Consider the following 22,296-nt stretch of genomic DNA (forward strand, 5'->3'; position numbering starts at 1 on the left):
ATTCTACGCTCAGAGAAATAGAAACAAAAACGGAACTTCCATATTAGGAATATTGTCCGGGAGTAGTGCCAAAGAGATAAGATTCAGGGTTACAGAGAATAGAAACCTTACAGTATATTAGTTTCACAGCAATCAGAGTTAGTACCTAACATAGAAATGAAACTTCAGTAAAAGCAGAATTGATTTTGACATAATAAAGAACATGGATTCCTTTCAGGCGGGTTCTCTCAGGGGTATCTGTGCCCCCCGCCGCACCGAGCACCTGCTCTGGAAAACTCGCCCAGTTGGGGCCACACATGAAGTTTGCATGCCCAGAAGTCCAGGAGATCTTGGATCATGGGTTACAGGGTGGAGTCCAAGTATGTCACCGCCTGCTGGTTCAGGTTCTGCTGGATGTCCTGCTGCTGGAGCTGGGCGGTTTCTTCAGAGGGCGGCTGAAGAAAGCTGCTCATTATAGACGGAAGTTGATGCATATGATGCTGGTGATGCTTCCATCCCCCCCCCCTCCGCCCCACACACACAACAGCCCCCCCAGTAAGACCTTAATGAGGACCGCCTGGTAATATGGAGGCTGTACTATAGTGTGAAGGCTGAAGTCTATAGGCTGTAATATAATGTGGAGGCTGTAATATCATGTGGAGACTGGTAATATGGAGGCTGTAATGTAATGTGGAGGCTGTAATATAATATGGAGGCTATAATGTAATGTGAAGGCTATAATATAATATGGAGGCTGGAATATAATGTGAAGGCTGTAATATAATATGGAGGCTGTAATATCATGTGGAGACTGTAATATCATGTGGAGACTGGTAAAATGGAGGCTGTAATTTATTGTGGAGGCTGTAATATAATGCGGAGCCTGGTAATATGGAGGCTGTAAAATAATATGGAGGCTATAATGTAATGTGGAGGCTGTAATATAATATGGAGGCTATAATGTAATGTGGAGGCTTTAATGTAATGTGGAGGCTGTAATATAATGTGGAGCCTGGTAATATGGAGGCTGTAATATAATGTGGAAGCTGTAATATAATATGGAGGCCGTAATATAACGTGTAGGCTGTAATATAATATGGAGGCTATAATGTAATGTGGAGGCTGTAATGTAATTTGGAGGCTGTAATGTAATTTGGAGGCTGTAATATAATGTGGAAGCAGTAATATAATATGGAGGCTGTAATATAACGTGTAGGCTGTAATATAATATGGAGGCTATAATGTAATGTGGAGGCTGTAATGTAATTTGGAGGCTGTAATGTAATGTGCAGGCTGTAATTTAATATGGAGGCTATAATGTAATGTGGAGCCTGGTAATAGGGAGGCTGTAATATCTTGTGTAGCCTGGTAATATGGAGGCTGTAATATCTTGTGGAGGCTGTAATATCATGTGGATCCTGATAATATGGAGGCTGTAATATGTTGTGGAGGCTGTAATAATGTGGAGGCTGGTAATGTGAAGGCTTTAATATATTGTGGGGCCTGGTAATATGGAGTCTGTAATATTATGTGGAGGCTGTAATATAATATAGAGGCTGTAATGTAATATGGATGCTGTAATATAATATTGAGGCTGTAATTATAATGTGGAGGCTGTAATGTAATGTGAAGGCTGTTATATAATGTGGACGCTTGTAATGTAATGTGGAGGTTGTAATATAATGTGGAGGTTGTAATATAATGTGGAGGCCGGTAATATGGAGGCTGTTATATAATGTGGAGTCTGTAAGATGAATGCTGTAATATCATGTGGAGGCTGGTAATATGGACGCTGTAATATTATGTGGAGGCTGTAATATAGTATGAAGTCTGTAATATCATGTGGAGGCTATAATGTAATGTGGAGGCTGTTAATAAGGAGGCTGTAAAATAATGTTGAGGTTAATAATATAATATAGAGGCGTTAATATAATGCAGAGGATATAATGTAATTTACAGGCTGGTAATATGGAGGTTGTCAATTAATGTGGAGGCTGAAAATATGGAGGCTGTAACATAATGTTTAAGCTGTGATGTGATGTGGATGTGATGTAGAGGCCGGTAATACAGAGGCTGTAATATAATGTGGAGGCCAGTAATGTAATATAATATGGAGACTGTAATGTAGAGGCTGGTAATATGGAAGCTGTAATATAATGTGTAGGCCAGTAATGAAATATAGAGGCTGTAATGTAATGTGGAAGCTGGTAGTATGGAGGCTGTAATGTAATGTAGAGGCTAGTTATATGGAGGCTGTGATGTAATCTGGAGGCTGAATATATGGTGGCTGTAACATAATGTTTAGACTGTGATGTAATGTAGAGAACGGTAATATGGAGTCTGCAATATAATGTGGAGGCTGTAATGTAATGTGGAGGCTGTAATATAATTTGGAGTCTGTAATGTAATGCAGAGGCTGGTAATATTAAGGCTGTGATGTAATGTGGAGGCTGGTAGTATGGAGGCTGTAATATAATGTAATGTGGAGGCTGGTAGTATGGAGTCTGTCATATAATGTGGAGGCTGTGATGTAATGTTTAGGCCGTGATGTAATGTAGAGGCCGGTAATATGGAGTCTGTAATATAATGTGGAGGCCGGTAATTTAACATGGAGACTGTAATGTAGAGGCCGTTAACATGGAGGCTGGTAATATTTAGGCTGTAAAATAATGTGGAGGCTATAATCTAATGTAGAGGCTGTAATATGTTGTTGAGGTTGATAATATAATATGGAGGCTGTAAATATGGAGGCTGTAATATAATTTGAGGGCTGTAATGTAATGCAGAGGCTGGTAATATGAAGGCTGTAATATAATGTAGAGGCTGTGATGTAATGTGGAGGCTGTTAGTATGGAGGCTGTAATGTAATGTTTAGGATGTGATGTAATGTAGAGGACGGTAATATGGAGTCTGTAATATAATGTGGAGGCTGGTAATGTAACATGGAGATTGTAATGTAGAGGATGGTAACACGGAGGCTGTAATATAATGTGGAGGCCGGTAATATAACATGGAGGCTGTAATTTAATGTGGAGGCTGGTAATTTTTAGGCTGTAATATAATGTGGAGGCTATAATGTAATGTAGAGGCTGTAATATGTTGTTGAGGTTGATAATATAATATGGAGGCTGTGATGTAATGTGGAGGCCATTAATATGGAGGCTGTAATATAATGTAGATGCTGTAAATATGGAGGCTGTAATATAATGTTGAGGATGATAATATAGAGGCTGTGATGTAATGTGGAGACTATAATGTAATGTGGAGGCTTTAAATATGGAGGCTGTAATATAATGTTGAGGTTGATAATATAATATGGAGGCTGTAATATATTGTGGAAGCTGTAATATAATATAGAGGCTGTAATGTAATGTGGAGGATGGAATATAATGTGGAAGCTGTAATATTATATGGAGGCTGTAATGTAATGTGGAGGCTGTGATATTATGTGGAGGCTGTGATATTATGTGGAGGCTGGTAATGTAATTTGGAGGCTGGTAATGTAATTTGGAGGCTGTAATGTAATGTAGAGGCTGGTAATATGGAGGCTGTAATATAATGTGGAGGAAGATAATGTAATATGGAGGCTGTAATAGAAACATAGATGTAATGTGGAGGCTGTAATATAATGTGGAGGAAGATAATGTAATATGGAGGCTGTAATAGAAACATAGATGTAATGTGGAGACTGTGATGTAATGCGGAGGCTGTAATAGAATGTGGAGGCTGGTAGTATGGAGGCTGTAATATAATGTGGAGGTTGATAATATAATATAGAGACTTTATTTTAATGCGAAGGATATGATGTAATTTACAGGCTGGTAACATGGAGGCTGGAAAATGAAAACCACCAGCACTTCTGAGCTCAGCCAATCAGAGCTGGAGGGCGGGGCCTGGAGGTCAGGAACAGCCCCGCCCCCAGAAAGGCCGCCTCTCCGTGCAGTTCTCTTTCAGGTCCGCCCATGCTCCATATAAAGGAGGGCTCTGGGCTGAGCAGTCACTGCTCTCTGCTCCTCACACCTAGAAGATGTCTGGTCGCGGTAAAGGAGGGAAAGGGCTCGGGAAAGGCGGCGCCAAGCGGCACAGGAAGGTGCTCCGTGATAACATCCAGGGCATCACCAAGCCTGCCATCCGCCGCCTAGCTCGCAGGGGAGGCGTCAAGCGCATCTCCGGCCTCATCTATGAGGAGACTCGCGGGGTGCTGAAGGTCTTCCTGGAGAACGTCATCCGGGACGCCGTCACCTACACCGAGCACGCCAAGAGGAAGACCGTCACCGCCATGGACGTGGTCTACGCGCTCAAGCGCCAGGGCCGCACTCTCTACGGCTTCGGGGGTTAATGCTGCCGCCTCCTCCGTCCTCACAGCACAAAGGCTCTTCTCAGAGCCGCCCACATCTTCCCGGGGAGGAGCTACAATTCCTTCTGCGCTCCGCCACTGAGGGGTTAACACATCAGGAGATCAGCGGCGCCCTGTGCTCAGTACAGCCGGAGGTCTACATTACAGAAACCCCCCAGTAATCTGTAAATCCCGAGCCCCGGGTGTTCTCCACCGCAGCTACGAGACGAGCTGTGCTCGGAGACTGAGGGGTTAATCCGTCCCGCCAATGAGCGGCGCTGGTACAGGTCACATGACCGGCTCCACCTGTAAATCAGCAGCTCAACTATAGGCGGGAAATTCAAATGAGCGACAAGATCCTGAGCTCTCCCAGCCAATAGCAGAGCTCTGGACCCCGCAGCCGTTGTGAGCCCCGCCCCTCCTGCTGCTCCCCCCCCGCCGCTCTTCTCAGAGCCCCCACCTTCTCTAGGACGGAGCTGCCGCATTGTGTGAATACATGGAAGCCTCATGTCCGAGGCGGATTATTCCCTCATTATAGACCACTGATCGGGAGGATGAGGGGAGTAGTGATCGTATACTCGGGAGGATGAGGGGAGTAGTGATCGGCCAAAGAGAAGGATGGGGGAGTAGTGATCAGACACTGAGGATGGGACGAGGAATGATCGGCCAGAGAGAAGTTGGGCAATGAGGAGAATGAGTGAAGTAGTTATATGGTACTGAGGATGATTAGGGGAGTAGTGGTCAGCCAGTGAGGAGAATGAGGGCAGTAGTGATCTGCTAATGGATGGATGTGAGCCCCGCCGTGCGCTCTATCCCCGGACACCAGCGCAGAGAAGGGGGCGGAGCTATACGACAAGTGCTTTACAGTGATTGGCTGATCTCTGGCTTTTGAAATTCCCGCTCAATTACAGTCCGGTCAAAATTCAGCGGCCGTGGAGGAGCAGTCCGTTACACACAGGGGCACTTGCTGCTCCTGACCTGCTGCGAGAACGGGCAAACATTGCTGCTGTAGAGGGTTCGCCCCCTGTGTGTAATGGACTGTAGTGATGTCCGGTTCATGAACGAATCGTTCATTTGAATCGATTCATTTCAGTGAACCGGAGGAGTCGATTCATTTGAATGATCCGATCCGTTTGAAACGGCTCTTCTACACAGACAATGAATGCAGACGCTCAGCTCACCACCTCACGCTGGAGCAGGGAGGAGCCTGAAGGAGGGACTGGGAGGAGTCAGTAATATGATCTTAGAGTGGAAGAGCTGCTTCTGCCAGCCCCGCCCCTCCCCGCCCACCAACCAATCACCGACCAGAGCTGAGGGGGCGAGGCCAGCACAGCACACTGCAGCTCTGACTCGAGTCCTCTGAGCCGTCTGTACAGGGAGTCTAAAGGAATCGAATGAGTCACAAGAATCTAAAGATCCGACTCAGTCAGTGACTCATTCGATTCAAGAGCCGAGAGTCACTAGAACAGGTTACATTACACTGAGGCTGTCGGCTCTTGTTGCAGCAGTGATAAGGTTAAGGGACAGGAGCAGAGATAAGAGAAGGGACAGATGACACAGAGTTTAGATTATAGGTTGAATTAAATTAACCCTTTAGAATCAAATTGACTTCTCAGGAGATATATATGTTAAAGGCATCTCATTCAGTAGCTATATAACTAAGGGTGGGTTTACATGAGATGCCTTTAACATATATATCTCCTGAGAAGCCAATTTGATTCTAAAGGGTTAATGTAATTCATCCTGTAATCTAAACTGTGTCATCTGTCCCTTCTCTTATCTCTGCTCCTTATCACTGCTGCAACAAGAGCCGACAGCCTCAGTGTAATGTAACCTGTTCTAGTGACTCTCGGCTCTTGAATCGAATGAGTCACTGACTGAGTCGGATCTTTAGATTCTTGTGACTCATTCGATTCCTTTAGACTCCCTGTACAGACGGCTCAGAGGACTCGAGTCAGAGCTGCAGTGTGCTGTGCTGGCCTCGCCCCCTCAGCTCTGGTCGGTGATTGGTTGGTGGGCGGGGAGGGGCGGGGCTAGCACTTGCGAGTCAGCTCAGCAGTCTGACTCACCAAGTGAACCGAAGATCCGATTCATGAATCGGTTCATTTGAATGAGCTGATTCAAATGAACCGATTCACCTAAAAGAGCCGAACTTCCCATCACTAATGGACTGCTCCTCCACGGCCGCTGAACGGGAATTTCAAAAGCCAGAGATCAGCCAATCACTGTAACGTACTTGTTCTGTAGCTCCGCCCCCATAGCCTGCTCAGTATTAACCCGTCAGTGGCCGCCTTCTCCCGCTCCCCACGACCGTCCTCCCGGAGAAGGGGAGAACAGTCCCGTATTCACTGTGCGGAGAAGAGCGGCTCCATCGCTGCGCTGGTGTCCAGGGATAGAGCGCACGACCCCCCTGCACGCACAGTACACTCAGCGGCGGCGTCACTACCAGCAGGGGGCGGCGCGCAGTGAGGGGCGGTTATCAGCCGAGCAGCGAGGCCGTGATAGACTGAAGAGAGCTGTTAGCCCCGCCCCCCGGCTCAGCTGAATGGATGGATGCGAGCCCTGCTGCTCCTCCCCCCGGCTCATCTGAATAGATGGATGTGAGTTCTGCTCCGCCCCCCTGTTTAGCATAATGGATGGCTATGAGCCCTGCCCCTCCTGCTGCTCCGCCCTCCGACTCAGCTCTATGAATGGATGTGAGCCCCTCCCTTCTTGCTGCTCCGTCCCCCGGCTCTGCTGAATGGATGTATGTGAGCCACGCCTCTCCTGTTGCTCCGCCCCCGGCTCTGCTGAATGGATGGATGTGAGCCCCGCCCCTCTATTTGCTCCGCCCTGGCTCTGCTGAATGGATGTATGTGAGCTCCGCCTCTCTATTTGCTCCGCCCCCCGGCTCAGCTGAATGGATGTGAGGCTGCCAATTGGGAGCAGTGGAGACACCACGTGACCCTCTCCTCCAGTAGATCGGCGCGCAGTCAGCAGCAGCTCCTCATTTGCATGGCCCGTGTATAAATACCGCCGCGGTGGCAGGAGGAGAACAGACGAGATTTTGTCCTCAGTCAGAATGCCCGAGCCAGCCAAGTCTGCCCCAGCGCCCAAGAAGGGCTCCAAGAAAGCCGTCACCAAGGTCCAGAAGAAGGACGGCAAGAAGCGGAGGAAGAGCAGGAAGGAGAGCTATGCCATCTACGTCTACAAGGTGCTGAAGCAGGTCCACCCCGACACCGGCATCTCCTCCAAGGCCATGGGCATCATGAACTCCTTCGTCAACGACATCTTCGAGCGCATCGCAGGGGAAGCCTCCCGCCTGGCTCACTACAACAAGCGCTCCACCATCACCTCCCGGGAGATCCAGACCGCCGTGCGCCTGCTGCTGCCCGGAGAGCTGGCCAAGCACGCCGTCTCCGAGGGCACCAAGGCCGTCACCAAGTACACCAGCGCCAAGTGAGCGCCGCCCCCGCTCTCCGGACCCAAAGGCTCTTCTCAGAGCCCCCACCCTGTCTCCAGCGGAGCTGCTCCCGGGTCTCCCCGTTGTTCTCACAGTGGCTGCGGGTTTCCTCCCTGTCAGCTAGATGAGATGCGGTAATGCTATCGGAAGTTACAGTACAAGCTCCCCTCATCCTCCTCCTCCATGCCCGATCACTACTCCCATCCTCCTCCTCAGTGTGGCGCTCCCTGGAGAGAGGCTGTGCGGCCGCTCAGTGCAGGACAGGAGGACGAGGCTCCTACGGGCACATAACGGCTGCGGGGTCCAGAGCTCTGCTATTGGCTGGGAGAGCTCAGGATCTCGTCGCTCATTGGCTTATTTGAATTTCCCGCCTATAGTTACTGCTGATTTACAGGTGGAGCCGGTCATGTGACCTGTACCAGCGCCGCTCATTGGCGGGACGGATTAACTCCTCAGTCTCCGAGCACAGCTCGTCTCGTAGCTGCGGTGGAGAACACCCGGGGCTCGGGATTTACAGATTACTGGGGGGTTTCTGTAATGTAGACCTCCGGCTGTACTGAGCACAGGGCGCCGCTGATCTCCTGATGTGTTAACCCCTCAGTGGCGGAGCGCAGAAGGAATTGTAGCTCCTCCCCGGGAAGATGTGGGCGGCTCTGAGAAGAGCCTTTGTGCTGTGAGGACGGAGGAGGCGGCAGCATTAACCCCCGAAGCCGTAGAGAGTGCGGCCCTGGCGCTTGAGCGCGTAGACCACGTCCATGGCGGTGACGGTCTTCCTCTTGGCGTGCTCGGTGTAGGTGACGGCGTCCCGGATGACGTTCTCCAGGAAGACTTTCAGCACCCCGCGAGTCTCCTCATAGATGAGGCCGGAGATGCGCTTGACGCCTCCCCTGCGAGCTAGGCGGCGGATGGCAGGCTTGGTGATGCCCTGGATGTTATCACGGAGCACCTTCCTGTGCCGCTTGGCGCCGCCTTTCCCGAGCCCTTTCCCTCCTTTACCGCGACCAGACATCTTCTAGGTGTGAGGAGCAGAGAGCAGTGACTGCTCAGCCCAGAGCCCTCCTTTATATGGAGCATGGGCGGACCAGAAAGAGAACTGCACGGAGAGGCGGCCTTTCTGGGGGCGGGGCTGTTCCAGGAAACCAGGCCCCGCCCTCCAGCTCTGATTGGCTGAGCTCAGAAGTGCTGGTGGTTTTCATTTTCCAGCCTCCATGTTACCAGCCTGTAAATTACATCATATCCTTCGCATTAAAATAAAGTCTCTATATTATATTATCAACCTCCACATTATATTACAGCCTCCATATTCTATTACAGCCTCTGCATTACATTATAGCCTCCACCTTACATCTATGTTTCTATTACAGCCTCCATATTATATTACAGCCTCCATATTACCAGCCTCTACATTACAGCCTCCACATTATATTACAGCCTACATATAATATTACAGCCTACATATAATATTACAGCTTCCACATTATATTCCAGCCTCCATATTACTAGCCTCTACATTACAGCCTCCATACTACAAACCTCCACATTATATAACAGCCTTAATATTACCAGCCTCTGCATTACATTACAGGCTCAAAATTATATTACAGCCTCTATATTACATTATTGGCCTGGACATTATATTACAGCCTCCGTATTACCGGCCTCTACATTACAGTCTCCATATTACATTTCCGGCCTACACATTATAATACAGCCTCCGTAGTACCGGCCTCTACATTACAGTCTCCATATTACATTTACGGCCTCCACATTATATTACAGCCTCCGTATTACCGGCCTCTACATTACAGTCTCCATATTACATATCCGGCCTCCACATTATATTACAGCCTCCGTAGTGCCGGCCTCTACATTACAGTCTCCATATTATATTTACGGCCTCCACATTATATTACAGCCTCTGTAGTACCGGCCTCTACATTACAGTCTCCATATTATATTTACAGCCTCCTTATTAGCGGCCTATACATTATATCACAGTTTAAACATTATGTTACAGCCTCCATATTCATTGACAGCCTCCGTATTACTTTACAGCCTCCATTTTGTATTATCAATCAACATTATATTACACCCTTCATATTTTCAGCCTCTACATTACATTATAGCCTCCATATTATATTGCAGACTCTACATTATATTGCAGCCTTCATATTACCAGCCTCTGCATTATATTACAGCCTCTATATTACATTACCGGCCTGCACATTATATTACAACCTCCGTATTACCGTCATCTACATTACATCACAGCATAAACATTATGTTACAACCTCCATATTTTCAGCCTCCACATTACATCACAGCCTCTACATTATATTACAGACTCTACATTATATTGCAGCCTTCATATTACCAGCCTCTGCATTATATTACAGCCTCTATATTACATTACCGGCCTGCACATTATATTACAACCTCCGTATTACCAGCCTCTACATTACATCACAGCTTAAACATTATGTTACAGCCTCCATATTACCAGCCTGTAAATTACATTATATCCTCCGCATTATATTAAAGCCTCTATATTATATCACCCTCAACATTATATCACAGCCTTCATATTTACAGCTTGCACATTATATTATAGCCTCCATATTAAATTACAGCCTACACATTATATTGCAGCCTCCATATTATATTACCACTACTCCCCTTATCCTCCCCAGTGCCCAATCACCACTCCCCTCATTAATAGCAGATCACTACTTCCCTCATTCTCCTCACTGGCTGACCACTACTCCCCTAATCATCCTCAATACCATATAACTACTTCCCTCATTCTCCTTATTGCCCAATCACTACTCCCCTCATCATCCTCAATAGCATATAACTACTCCCCTCATACTTAGTGCCCGATCACTACTCCCCTCATCCTCCTCTCTGGCAGATCACTGCTCCCCTTATACACTTCAGCTGAGCTCTGCTCCCGCTATGAATGGCTGCGGATCAGCGAGCTGTGCGGCTGCTCAGTGCAGGGCGGGAGGACGAGGCTCCGCTCCTACGGGCACATAACGGCTGCGGGGTCCAGAGCTCTGCTCCTATTGACTGGGAGAGCTCAGGATCTCGTCGCTCATTTGAATTTCCCGCCTATAGTCCCCAACTGCAAATGAGCTGCTGATCTACAGGAGGAGCCGGTCATGTGACCTGTACCCGCGTCATAAGCCACGCCCCGCGCCTCTCATTGGCTTCTTCACGAGTCTTGTCTCCGTTGGAGGCTTCTAATCCACCCAATGAGCGGCGCTGGGGGCGGAGCAGCAGCCTATAAAGGCGGCAGGAGGCGGCTCCTCCGGATCACACACATCAGAGTCTTCGTTGCTGTTTTGTGCTCTGCTGTAGAGAACGATGTCTGGACGCGGCAAACAAGGAGGCAAAGTCCGGGCTAAGGCCAAGACCCGCTCCTCCCGGGCAGGGCTCCAGTTCCCGGTCGGCCGAGTGCACAGGCTCCTCCGCAAGGGCAACTACGCCCAGAGGGTGGGCGCCGGCGCTCCCGTCTACTTGGCCGCTGTGCTCGAGTATCTCACCGCCGAGATCCTGGAGCTGGCCGGCAATGCCGCCCGCGACAACAAGAAGACCCGCATCATCCCCCGCCACCTGCAGCTGGCCGTGCGCAACGACGAGGAGCTCAACAAGCTGCTGGGCGGCGTCACCATCGCCCAGGGAGGCGTCCTGCCCAACATCCAGGCCGTGCTGCTGCCCAAGAAGACCGAGAGCACCAAGTCGGCCAAGAGCAAGTGAGCCCGGAACCAAAGGCTCTTCTAAGAGCCCCCCACATGGTCTGTACGACTGAGCTGGCGATGCCGCTGATCTCCGCTGTGGAGGAGGCGTCACACAGGGGCACTTACCGCTCCTGACTAGAGGTGGGGAGTTTGGATCATTGGCTTCAGTTGGTGACAAGTGACCCGGAGCCGGATAGGTAAGTGTCCGATCAGTGGTGACCGGACTGAGGACTAGGAAGGGGGGGCTGGGGGGCACTGATCTGGGCATTATACTGAGTGGGGGGCTGGGGGCACTAATCTGGGCATTATACTGAGTGGGGGGCGCTCTATTCTATGGACAGCACTGCGAGGGCTTTATACTGCTGCAGCCCGGTCAGAGACTCCGTGTATTGTTCTAGAAGTCGGATCATTGGATTCTTAGACTCAGTGCACGACTCCCTGGACCGTGTGCGCCTCCGCTCTGATTGGCTGCTGGCCTCCCCTCCTCCGACATGAATCGGACATCACCGCTCCTGACCTGCTGCGAGTACGGGCAGACATTGCTGCTGTAGAGGGTTTGGCCGCTGAATTCTAACCGGACTGTAATTGAGCGGGAATTTCAAAAGCCAGAGATCAGCCAATCACTGTAAAGCACTTGTCCTATAGCTCCGCCCCCAGCAGCGCTGAGAGGAGATGGCGGGGGGCAGGGAGGATGGAGGCGGTTATCGGTCAGCGAGTCCCTGATAGACGGGGGGAGATACAGAGAGCGCTTTTAGAATAAAGGAACTGCTCTTACTGATCAGAGCGCTGAAAGGGTTAACCCGCCTCCTGTGAGCAGAGGTGGAGGATGAAGGGCGGAGTGGAGCTCGTCTCTGGAGGAGGTGGTGGCTCTGAGAAGAGCCTTTGTTGGGTGCGGGGCGCAGATCTAAGCCCTCTCCCCTCGGATCCTGCGGGCCAGCTGGATATCCTTGGGCATGATGGTGACCCGCTTGGCGTGGATGGCGCAGAGGTTGGTGTCCTCGAAGAGCCCGACCAGGTAAGCCTCGCTGGCCTCCTGCAGGGCCATGACGGCCGAGCTCTGGAAGCGAAGGTCGGTCTTGAAGTCCTGGGCGATCTCTCTCACCAGGCGCTGGAAGGGCAGCTTCCGGATGAGCAGCTCGGTGGACTTCTGGTAGCGCCGGATCTCCCGGAGAGCGACGGTCCCGGGCCGGTAGCGGTGAGGCTTCTTGACTCCGCCAGTGGCGGGGGCGCTCTTCCTGGCGGCCTTAGTGGCCAGCTGCTTGCGGGGAGCTTTCCCGCCGGTGGACTTACGGGCTGTCTGCTTGGTTCTGGCCATGGCTCTGCAGAGATCTGTACACAGCAAGAGAGTGAGGCGAGGAGCGGACCGTGCAGATCATTTATACTCCCGGCCTCGTCCTCATTGGCTCATGTAAACCACACCCCTACATCCCTATTAGTTTATTCGTACAATGATGTGCCCGCAAAAACTTCCGTAACCAATCATCGTTCACAAGAGGCGGAGCCCATCCTATCCGCCAGTCCCAGCTGATGGGCGTGTCTCCAGGTAATAAGCCCCTCCTACATGAAGCGGGAGGTCAGTCTCTTCCCACCGCCTCCTCCTCAGACGAGCTCCACTCCGCCCTTCTGCCCTCGTTCTCCGCTCACAGCGGGCGGGGGCTCCGGCTCTTCTGCGGGCAGGAATAGGGGGCTGGTTAACCCTGTCAGCGCCGCTCTCTTCAGTCTATCAGGGCCTCGCTGCTCGGCTGATAACCGCCCCTCACTGCGCGCCGCCCTCTGCTGGTAGTGATGCCGCCGCTGAGTGTACTGTGTGCGTGCAGGGGGGTCGTGCGCTCTGTCCCTGGACACCAGCGCAGCGATGGAGCCGCTCTTCTCCGCACAGTGAATACGGGACTGTTCTCCCCTCCTCCGGTGTGGGGCGGGAGAAGGCGGCCACTGACGGGTTAATACTGAGCAGGCTATGGGGGCGGGGCTCATCTGAATGAATAGCTATGAGCCCCGCCCCTCCTCCTGCTGCTCCGCCCCGCTCTTCTCAGAGCCCCCACCTTCTCTAGGACGGAGCTGCCGCATTGTGTGAATACATGGAAGCCTCATGTCCGAGGCGGATTATTCCCTCATTATAGACCACTGATCGGGAGGATGAGGGGAGTAGTGATCGTATACTCGGGAGGATGGGGGGAGTAGTGATTGGACACTGAGGATGAGGGGAGTAATGATCGCCCAGAGAGAAGTTGGGCAATGAGGAGAATGAGTGAAGTAGTTATATGGTACTGAGGATGATGAGGGGAGTAGTGGTCAGTCAGTGAGGAGAATGAGGGCAGTAGTGATCTGCTAATGGATGGATGTGAGCCCCGCCGTGCGCTCTATCCCCGGACACCAGCGCAGAGAAGGGGGCGGAGCTATAGAACAAGTGCTTTACAGTGATTGGCTGATCTCTGGCTTTTGAAATTCCCGCTCAATTACACTCCGGTCAGAATTCAGCGGCCGTGGAGGAGCAGTCCATTACACACAGGGGCGCTGATGGTCCGGGCGTCACACAGGGGCACTTACCGCTCCTGACCTGCTGCGAGAACGGGCAGACATTTCTGCTGTAGAGGGTTCGTCCCCTGTGTGTAATGGACTGCTCCTCCACGGCCGCTGGATTCTGACCGGACTGTAATTGAGCGGGAATTTCAAAAGCCAGAGATCAGCCAATCACTGGAAAGCACTTGTTCTATAGCTCCGCCCCCTTCTCCAGCTCTGCGCTGGTGTCCGGGGATAGAGCGCACGGCGGGGCTCACATCCATCCATTAGCAGATCACTACTGCCCTCATCCTCCTCACTGGCTGACCACTACTCCCCTAATCATCCTCAGTACCATATAACTACTTCACTCATTCTCCTCATTGCCCAACTTCTCTCTGGCCGATCACTACTCCCCCCATCCTCACTGTCTGATCACTACTCCCCTCATCCTCAGTGTCTGATCACTACTCCCCCCATCCTCAGTGTCCAATCACTACTCCCCCCATCCTCACTGTCCGATCACTACTCCCCTCATCCTCAGTGTCTGATCACTACTCCCCTCATCCTCCTCAGTGTCCAATCACTACTCCCCTCATCCTCCTCAGTGTCCAATCACTACTCCCCTCATCCTCAGTGTCCAATCACTACTCCCCCTCATCCTCCCGATCTGGTCTATAATGAGGGAATAATCCGCCTCGGACATGAGGCTTCCATGTATTAACACAATGCGGCAGCTCCGTCCTAGAGAAGGGGGGGGGCTCTGAGAAGAGCGGGGGGCGGAGCAGGAGGGGCGGGGCTCATAGCTATTCATTCAGATGAGCCGGGGGCGGAACAGCAGGAGGGGCGGGGCTCACATCTATTCATTCAGATGAGCCGGGGGCGGAGCTTGTCCACGGCCGCTGAATTCTAACCGGACAGTAATTGAGCGGGAATTTCAAAAGCCATGGTACTAGTTCTATAGCCCCGCCCCCATAGCCTGCTCAGTATTAACCCGTCAGTGGTCGCCTTCTCCCGCTCCCCACCGGAGAAGGGGAGAACAGTCCCGTATTCACTGTGCGGAGAAGAGCGGCTCCATCGCTGCGCTGGTGTCCAGGGATAGAGCGCACGACCCCCCTGCAGGCACAGTACACTCAGCGGCGGCATCACTACCAGCAGGGGGCGGCGCGCAGTGAGGGGCGGTTATCAGCAGAGCAGCGAGGCCCTGATAGACTGAAGAGAGATGTTAGCCACGCCCCCCGGCTCAGCTGAATGGATGGATACGAGCCCTGCTGCTCCTCCCCCCGGCTCAACCGAATGGATGGATGTGAGTTCTGCTCCGCCCCCCGGTTTAGCAGAATGGATGGCTATGAGCCCTGCCCCTCCTGCTGCTCCGCTTTCCGACTCAGCTCTATGAATGGATGTGAGCCCCTCCCTTCTTGCTGCTCCGTCCCCCGGCTCTGCTGAATGGATGGATGTGAGCCACGCCTCTCTATTTGCTCCGCCCTGGCTCTGCTGAATGGATGGATGTGAGCCCCGCCTCTCTATTTGCTCCGCCCCCGGCTCAGCTGAATGGATGTGAGGCTGCCAATTGGGAGAAGCGGAGACACCACGTGACCCTCTCCTCCAGTAGATCGGCGCGCAGTCAGCAGCAGCTCATTTGCATGGCCCGTGTATAAATACCGCCGCGGTGGCAGGAGGAGAACAGACGAGATTTTGTCCTCAGTCAGAATGCCCGAGCCAGCCAAGTCCGCCCCAGCGCCCAAGAAGGGCTCCAAGAAAGCCGTCACCAAGGTTCAGAAGAAGGACGGCAAGAAGCGGAGGAAGAGCAGGAAGGAGAGCTATGCCATCTACGTCTACAAGGTGCTGAAGCAGGTCCACCCCGACACCGGCATCTCCTCCAAGGCCATGGGCATCATGAACTCCTTCGTCAACGACATCTTCGAGCGCATCGCAGGGGAAGCCTCCCGCCTGGCTCACTACAACAAGCGCTCCACCATCACCTCCCGGGAGATCCAGACCGCCGTGCGCCTGCTGCTGCCCGGAGAGCTGGCCAAGCACGCCGTCTCCGAGGGCACCAAGGCCGTCACCAAGTACACCAGCGCCAAGTGAGCGCCGCCCCCCGCACCCAAAGGCTCTTCTCAGAGCCCCCACCCTGTCTCCAGCGGAGCTGCTCCCGTGTCTCCCCGTTGTTCTCACAGTGGCTGCGGTTTTCCTCCCTATCAGCTAGATGAGATGCGGTAACGCTATCGGAAGTTACAATACAAGCTCCCCTCCTCCTCCATGCCCGATCACTACTCCCATCATCCTCCTCAGTGTGGCGCTCCCTGGGGAGAGGCTGTGCGGCCGCTCAGTGCAGGACAGGAGGACGAGGCTCCTACGGGCACATAACGGCTGCGGGGTCTCCGAGCTCTGCTCCTATTGGCTGGGAGAGCTCAGGATCTCGTCGCTCATTTGAATTTCCCGCCTATAGTTGAGCTGCTGATTTACAGGTGGAGCCGGTCATGTGACCTGTACCAGCGCCGCTCATTGGCGGGACGGATTAACCCCTCAGTCTCCGAGCACAGCTCGTCTCGTAGCTGCGGTGGAGAACACCCGGGGCTCGGGATTTACAGATTATTGGGGGGTTTCTGTAATGCAGACCTCCGGCTGTACTGAGCACAGGGCGCCGCTGATCTCCTGATGGGCGGGCGGTGTTAACCCCTCAGTGGAATTGTAGCTCCTCCTCCCCTGGAAGATGTGGGCGGCTCTGAGAAGAGCCTTTGTGCTGTGAGGACGGAGGAGGCGGCAGCATTAACCCCCGAAGCCGTAGAGAGTGCGGCCCTGGCGCTTGAGCGCGTAGACCACGTCCATGGCGGTGACGGTCTTCCTCTTGGCGTGCTCGGTGTAGGTGACGGCGTCCCGGATGACGTTCTCCAGGAAGACTTTCAGCACCCCGCGAGTCTCCTCATAGATGAGGCCGGAGATGCGCTTGACGCCTCCCCTGCGAGCTAGGCGGCGGATGGCAGGCTTGGTGATGCCCTGGATGTTATCACGGAGCACCTTCCTGTGCCGCTTGGCGCCGCCTTTCCCGAGCCCTTTCCCTCCTTTACCGCGACCAGACATCTTCTAGGTGTGAGGAGCAGAGAGCAGTGACTGCTCAGCCCAGAGCCCTCCTTTATATGGAGCATGGGCGGACCTGAAAGAGAACTGCACGGAGAGGCGGCCTTTCTGGGGGCGGGGCTGTTCCTGACCTCCAGGCCCCGCCCTCCAGCTCTGATTGGCTGAGCTCAGAAGTGCTGGTGGTTTTCATTTTCCAGCCTCCATGTTACCAGCCTGTAAATTACATCATATCCTTCGCATTAAAATAAAGTCTCTATATTATATTATCAACCTCCACATTATATTACAGCCTCCATACTACCAGCCTCCGCATTCTATTACAGCCTCTGCATTACATTATAGCCTCCACATTATATTATCAACCTCCACATTACATTACAGCCTCCACATTCTATTACAGCTTCTGCATTACATTATCTTCCTCCACATTATATTACAGCCTCCATACTACCAGCCTCTACATTACATTACAGCCTCCACATTACATTACCAGGCTCCACATAATATCACAGCCTCCACATTACATTACAGCCTACATATAATATTACAGATTCCACATTATATTCCAGCCTCCACATTATATTATAGCCTCCATATTACCTTACAACCTCCATATTATATTACAGCTTCCACAATATATTACAGCCTCCATATTATATTATCAACCTCAACATTATATTACAGCCTCCATATTTAAAGCCTCCACATTAGATTATAGTCTCCACATTACATCACAGCCTCTATATTATCATCCTCAACCTTATATTACAGCCTCCATATTTACAGCATCTACATTATATTACAGCCTCCATATTAATGGCCTCCACATTACATCACAGCCTCCATATTATATTATCAACCTCAACAACATATTACAGCCTCTACATTACATTATAATCTCTACATTATATTACAGCCTAAAAACTACCAGCCTCCACATTACATTACAGCCTCCATGTTACATTACCAGCCTCCACATTATATTACAGACTCCATATTACCGTCCTCTACATTACATCACATCCTAAACATTACATTACAGCCTCCATACTAACAGCCTCCACATTACATCACAGCCTCTACATTATACTACAGCCTTCATATTACCAGCCTCTGCATTACATTACAGCCCTCAAATTATATTACAGCCTCCATATTACCAGCCTCCATATTATATTATCAACCTCAACAACATATTACAGCCTCTACATTAGATTATAGCCTCCACATTATTTTACAGCCTAAATATTACCAGCCTTCATGTTATATTACAGCCTCCGTATTAATGGCCTCTACATTACAGTCTCCATGTTAAATTACCGGCCTCCACATTATATTACAGACTCCATATTACCGGCCTCTACATTACATCACGGCCTAAACATTACATCACAGCCTCCACATTATATGACAGCCTCCATACTACCAGCCTCCACATTACATTATATTACAGCCTCCATACTACCAGCCTCCACATTACATCACAGCCTTAATATTTCCAGCCTCTGCATTACATTACAGACTCCAAATTATATTACAGCCTCCACATTACATTACAGCCTCCACATTATATTGCAGACTCCATATAACCGTCCTCTACATTACATCACAGACTAAACATTATGTTACAGCCTCCATATATTCAGCCTCCAGATTATATCACAGCCTCCATATAACTAGCCTCTACAGTACATTACAGCCTCCATACTACCAGCTTCCACATTACATTACAGCCTCTATATTTCATTACTGGCCTACACATTATATTACAGCTTCCATATTACCGGCCTCTACATTACAGTCTCCATATTATATTACATTACTGGCCTCCACATTATATTACAGCCTCTGTATTACCGGCCAATACATCACATCTACATCACATCACAGCTTAAACATTATGTTACAGCCTCCATATTTTCAGCCTCCACATTACATCACACAGCCTCCACATTAATTGACAACCTCCATATTACCAGCCTGTAAATTACATTATATCCTCTGCATTATATTAACGCCTCTATATTATATTATTAACCTCAACATTATATTACAGCCTCCTTATTTACAGCCTCCACATTACATTATAGCCTCCACATGATATTACAGACTTCATACTATATTACAGCCTCCACATAATATTACAGCGTCCATATTACCAGCCTCCACATGATATTACAGCATTCATCTTACAGACTCCACATTATATAACAGCCTCCATATTACCGGCCTCCACATTATATTACAACCTCCACATTACATTACAAGCGTCCACATTATATAACAGCCTTCACATTACATTACAGCCTCCACATTATAATTACAGCCTCAATATTATATTACAGCCTTCATATTACATTACAGCCTCTATATTATATTACAGCCTCCACATAATATTACAGACTCCATATTACCAGGCCCCACAATATAGTAAAGCCTTGACATTACCAGCCTCCACATTATTACAGCCTCCACAACATATTACAGCCTCCATATTATCAGGCTCCATATGATATTACAGCCTCCACAAGATATTACAGCCTCCATATTACCAGGCTCCACATTACATTATAGCCTCTATATTATATTACAGCCTTCACATTACATTACAGCCTCCACATTACATTATAGCCTCCATGTGTTATATTATAGTCTCCATTTTACATTATAGCCTCCATATTATATTACAGCCTACATGTTATATTACAGCCTCCACATTACAACCTCCATATTATATTACTGCTTCCACATTATATTACAGCCTCCAAATTACATTACAGCCTCCACATTACATTATAGCCTCCATATTATATTACAGCCTACACGTTATATTACAGCCTCCACATTACATTACGACCTCCATATTATATTACAGCTTCCACATTATATTACAGCCTTCATATTACCAGGCTCCACATTATATTACAGCCTCCACATTACATTACAGCATCCATATTATATTAAAGCCTCCACATTACATTATAGCCTCCATATTATATTACAGCCTCCACATTACATTATAGCCTCCATATTATATTACAGCCTCCATATTACATTATAGCCTTCATATTATTTTATAGCCTCCACATTATATTACAGCCTCCACTTTACATTATAGCCTCCATATTATATTACAGCTTCCACATTATATTACAGCCTCCATATTACCAGGCTCCACATTATATTACAGCCTCCTTATTACCAGGCTCCACATTATATTACAGCCTCCACATTACATTATAGCCTCCATATTATATTACAGCCTCCACATTACATTATAGCCTTCATATTTTTTTATAGCCTCCACATTATATTACAGCCTCCACTTTACATTATAGCCTCCATATTATATTACAGCTTCCACATTATATTACAGCCTCCATATTACCAGGCTCCACATTATATTACAGCCTCCTTATTACCAGGCTCCACATTATATTACAGCCTCCACATTACATTATAGCCTCCATATTATATTACAGCCTCCACATTACATTATAACCTTCATATTATTTTATAGCCTCCACATTATATTACAGCCTCCACTTTACATTATAGCCTCCATATTATATTACAGCTTCCACATTATAGCCTCCATATTACCAGGCTCCACATTTTATTACAGCCTCCATACTACCAGGCTCCACATTATATTACAGCCTCTACATTAAATTACAACCTCCATATTATATTACAGTTTCCACATTATATTACAACCTCCATATTACTAGGCTCCACATTACATTACAGCCTCCATATTACCAGGCTTCACATTATATCACAGCCTTCATATTACCAGGCTCCACATTATATTACAGCCTCCATATTACCAGGCTCCACATTATATTACAGCCTCCACATTATATTAAAGCCTCCATATTACCAGTCTCCACATGATATTACAGCCTCCACATGATATTACAGCCTCCATATTATATTACAGCCTCCACATTATATTACAGTCTCCATATTATATTATAGCCTTAACATTACATTATAGCCTCCATATTATATTACAGCCTCCACATTACCAGTATCCACATGATATTACCAGTCTCCACATGATATTACAGCCTCCACATTATATTACAGCCTACAGATTTCAGCCTTCACACTATAGTACAGCCTCCATATTACATTATAGCCTCCACATTATATTACAGCCTCCACATTACATTATAGCCTCCACATTATATTACAGCCTCCACATTATATTATAGCCTCCATATTATATTACAGCCTCCATATTATATTACAGCCTCCATATTACCAGTCTCCACATGATATTACAGCCTCCACATGATATTACAGCCTACAGATTTCAGCCTTCACACTATAGTACAGCCTCCATATTACCAGGCGGTCCTCATTAAGGTCTTACTGGGGGGGCAGTTGTGTGGGGGGGATGGGGGGGGATAGAAGCATCACCAGCATCACATGCATCAACTTCCGTCTATAATGAGCAGCTTTCTTCAGCCGCCCTCTGAAGAAACCACCCAGCTCCAGCAGCAGGACATCCAGCAGAACCTGAACCAGCAGGCGGTGACATACTTGGACTGCACCCTGTAACCCATGATCCAAGATCTCCTGGACTTCTGGGCATGCAAACTTCATGTGTGGCCCCAACTGGGCGAGTTTTCCATGGACATGCTTTCCTGCCCGGCCAGAGCAGGTGCTCGGTGCGGCGGGGGGCACAGATACCCCTGAGAGAACTCGCCTTTCCTTCCAAAATGTTTAGTGACAAATAGAGTTGAGCGGACACCTGGATGTTCGAGTTCGGCCGGCCAGCGTGCGCTTGTACTCGCGCATCTTACGATCACGCTCCAGTGAGGGAATTAAGGACGGTACGTTGTCCGTGTAACGGGGATCCAGCAGCGTGGCCACCCAGGAATCAGCACAAGTTAGAATGTGGGCAACTCGGCGGTCGTTGCGGAGACACTGCAGCATGTAGTCGCTCATGTGTGCCAGGCTGCCCAGAGGCAACGAGAAGCTGTCCTCTGTGGGAGGTGTATCGTCTGTGTCCTCTGTATCCCCACAGCCACGCACCAGTGATGGCCATGAGCTGGTCTGGGTGCCACCCTGCTGTGAACATGGTTCCTCCTCCTCCATCTCCTCCTCCTCATCCTCCACCTCCTCATCCTCCAGAACTGTGCCCTGGCTGGACAATTGTGTACCTTGGGTTTGTGGGTGCAGGAACCCACCCTCGGAGCCACTTGGGA

General features: G+C 49.6%; 4 protein-coding genes across 4 annotated transcripts; 3 read left to right on the plus strand and 1 right to left on the minus strand.

Moving 5' to 3' along the window:
• Nucleotides 1–7,376: 7,376 nt before the first annotated feature.
• LOC120982831 (histone H2B 1.1) lies at nt 7,377–7,836 on the plus strand. Its single transcript, XM_040413012.1, has one exon. The coding sequence runs from the start codon at nt 7,377–7,379 to the stop codon at nt 7,755–7,757; it is 381 nt and encodes a 126-aa protein (XP_040268946.1). The 3' UTR covers nt 7,758–7,836.
• A 3,196-nt stretch (nt 7,837–11,032) lies between these two features.
• On the plus strand, nt 11,033–11,539 carry LOC120982830 (histone H2A type 1-like). The gene has a single exon (XM_040413011.1). It carries the CDS (start codon nt 11,124–11,126, stop codon nt 11,514–11,516), a length of 393 nt encoding a protein of 130 aa, XP_040268945.1. The 5' UTR covers nt 11,033–11,123; the 3' UTR covers nt 11,517–11,539.
• Nucleotides 11,540–12,292: 753 nt separating this feature from the next.
• Nucleotides 12,293–12,823, minus strand: LOC120982829 (histone H3). Its single transcript, XM_040413010.1, has one exon. It carries the CDS (start codon nt 12,810–12,812, stop codon nt 12,402–12,404), a length of 411 nt encoding a protein of 136 aa, XP_040268944.1. The 5' UTR covers nt 12,813–12,823; the 3' UTR covers nt 12,293–12,401.
• A 2,883-nt stretch (nt 12,824–15,706) lies between these two features.
• On the plus strand, nt 15,707–16,089 carry LOC120982833 (histone H2B 1.1). Its single transcript, XM_040413015.1, has one exon. It carries the CDS (start codon nt 15,707–15,709, stop codon nt 16,085–16,087), a length of 381 nt encoding a protein of 126 aa, XP_040268949.1. The 3' UTR covers nt 16,088–16,089.
• The last annotated feature ends 6,207 nt before the right edge of the window (nt 16,090–22,296 follow it).

Source organism: Bufo bufo (assembly GCF_905171765.1).
Source record: "Bufo bufo chromosome 3 unlocalized genomic scaffold, aBufBuf1.1 SUPER_3_unloc_2, whole genome shotgun sequence".
NCBI classification, from domain to species: Eukaryota; Metazoa; Chordata; class Amphibia; order Anura; family Bufonidae; genus Bufo; species Bufo bufo.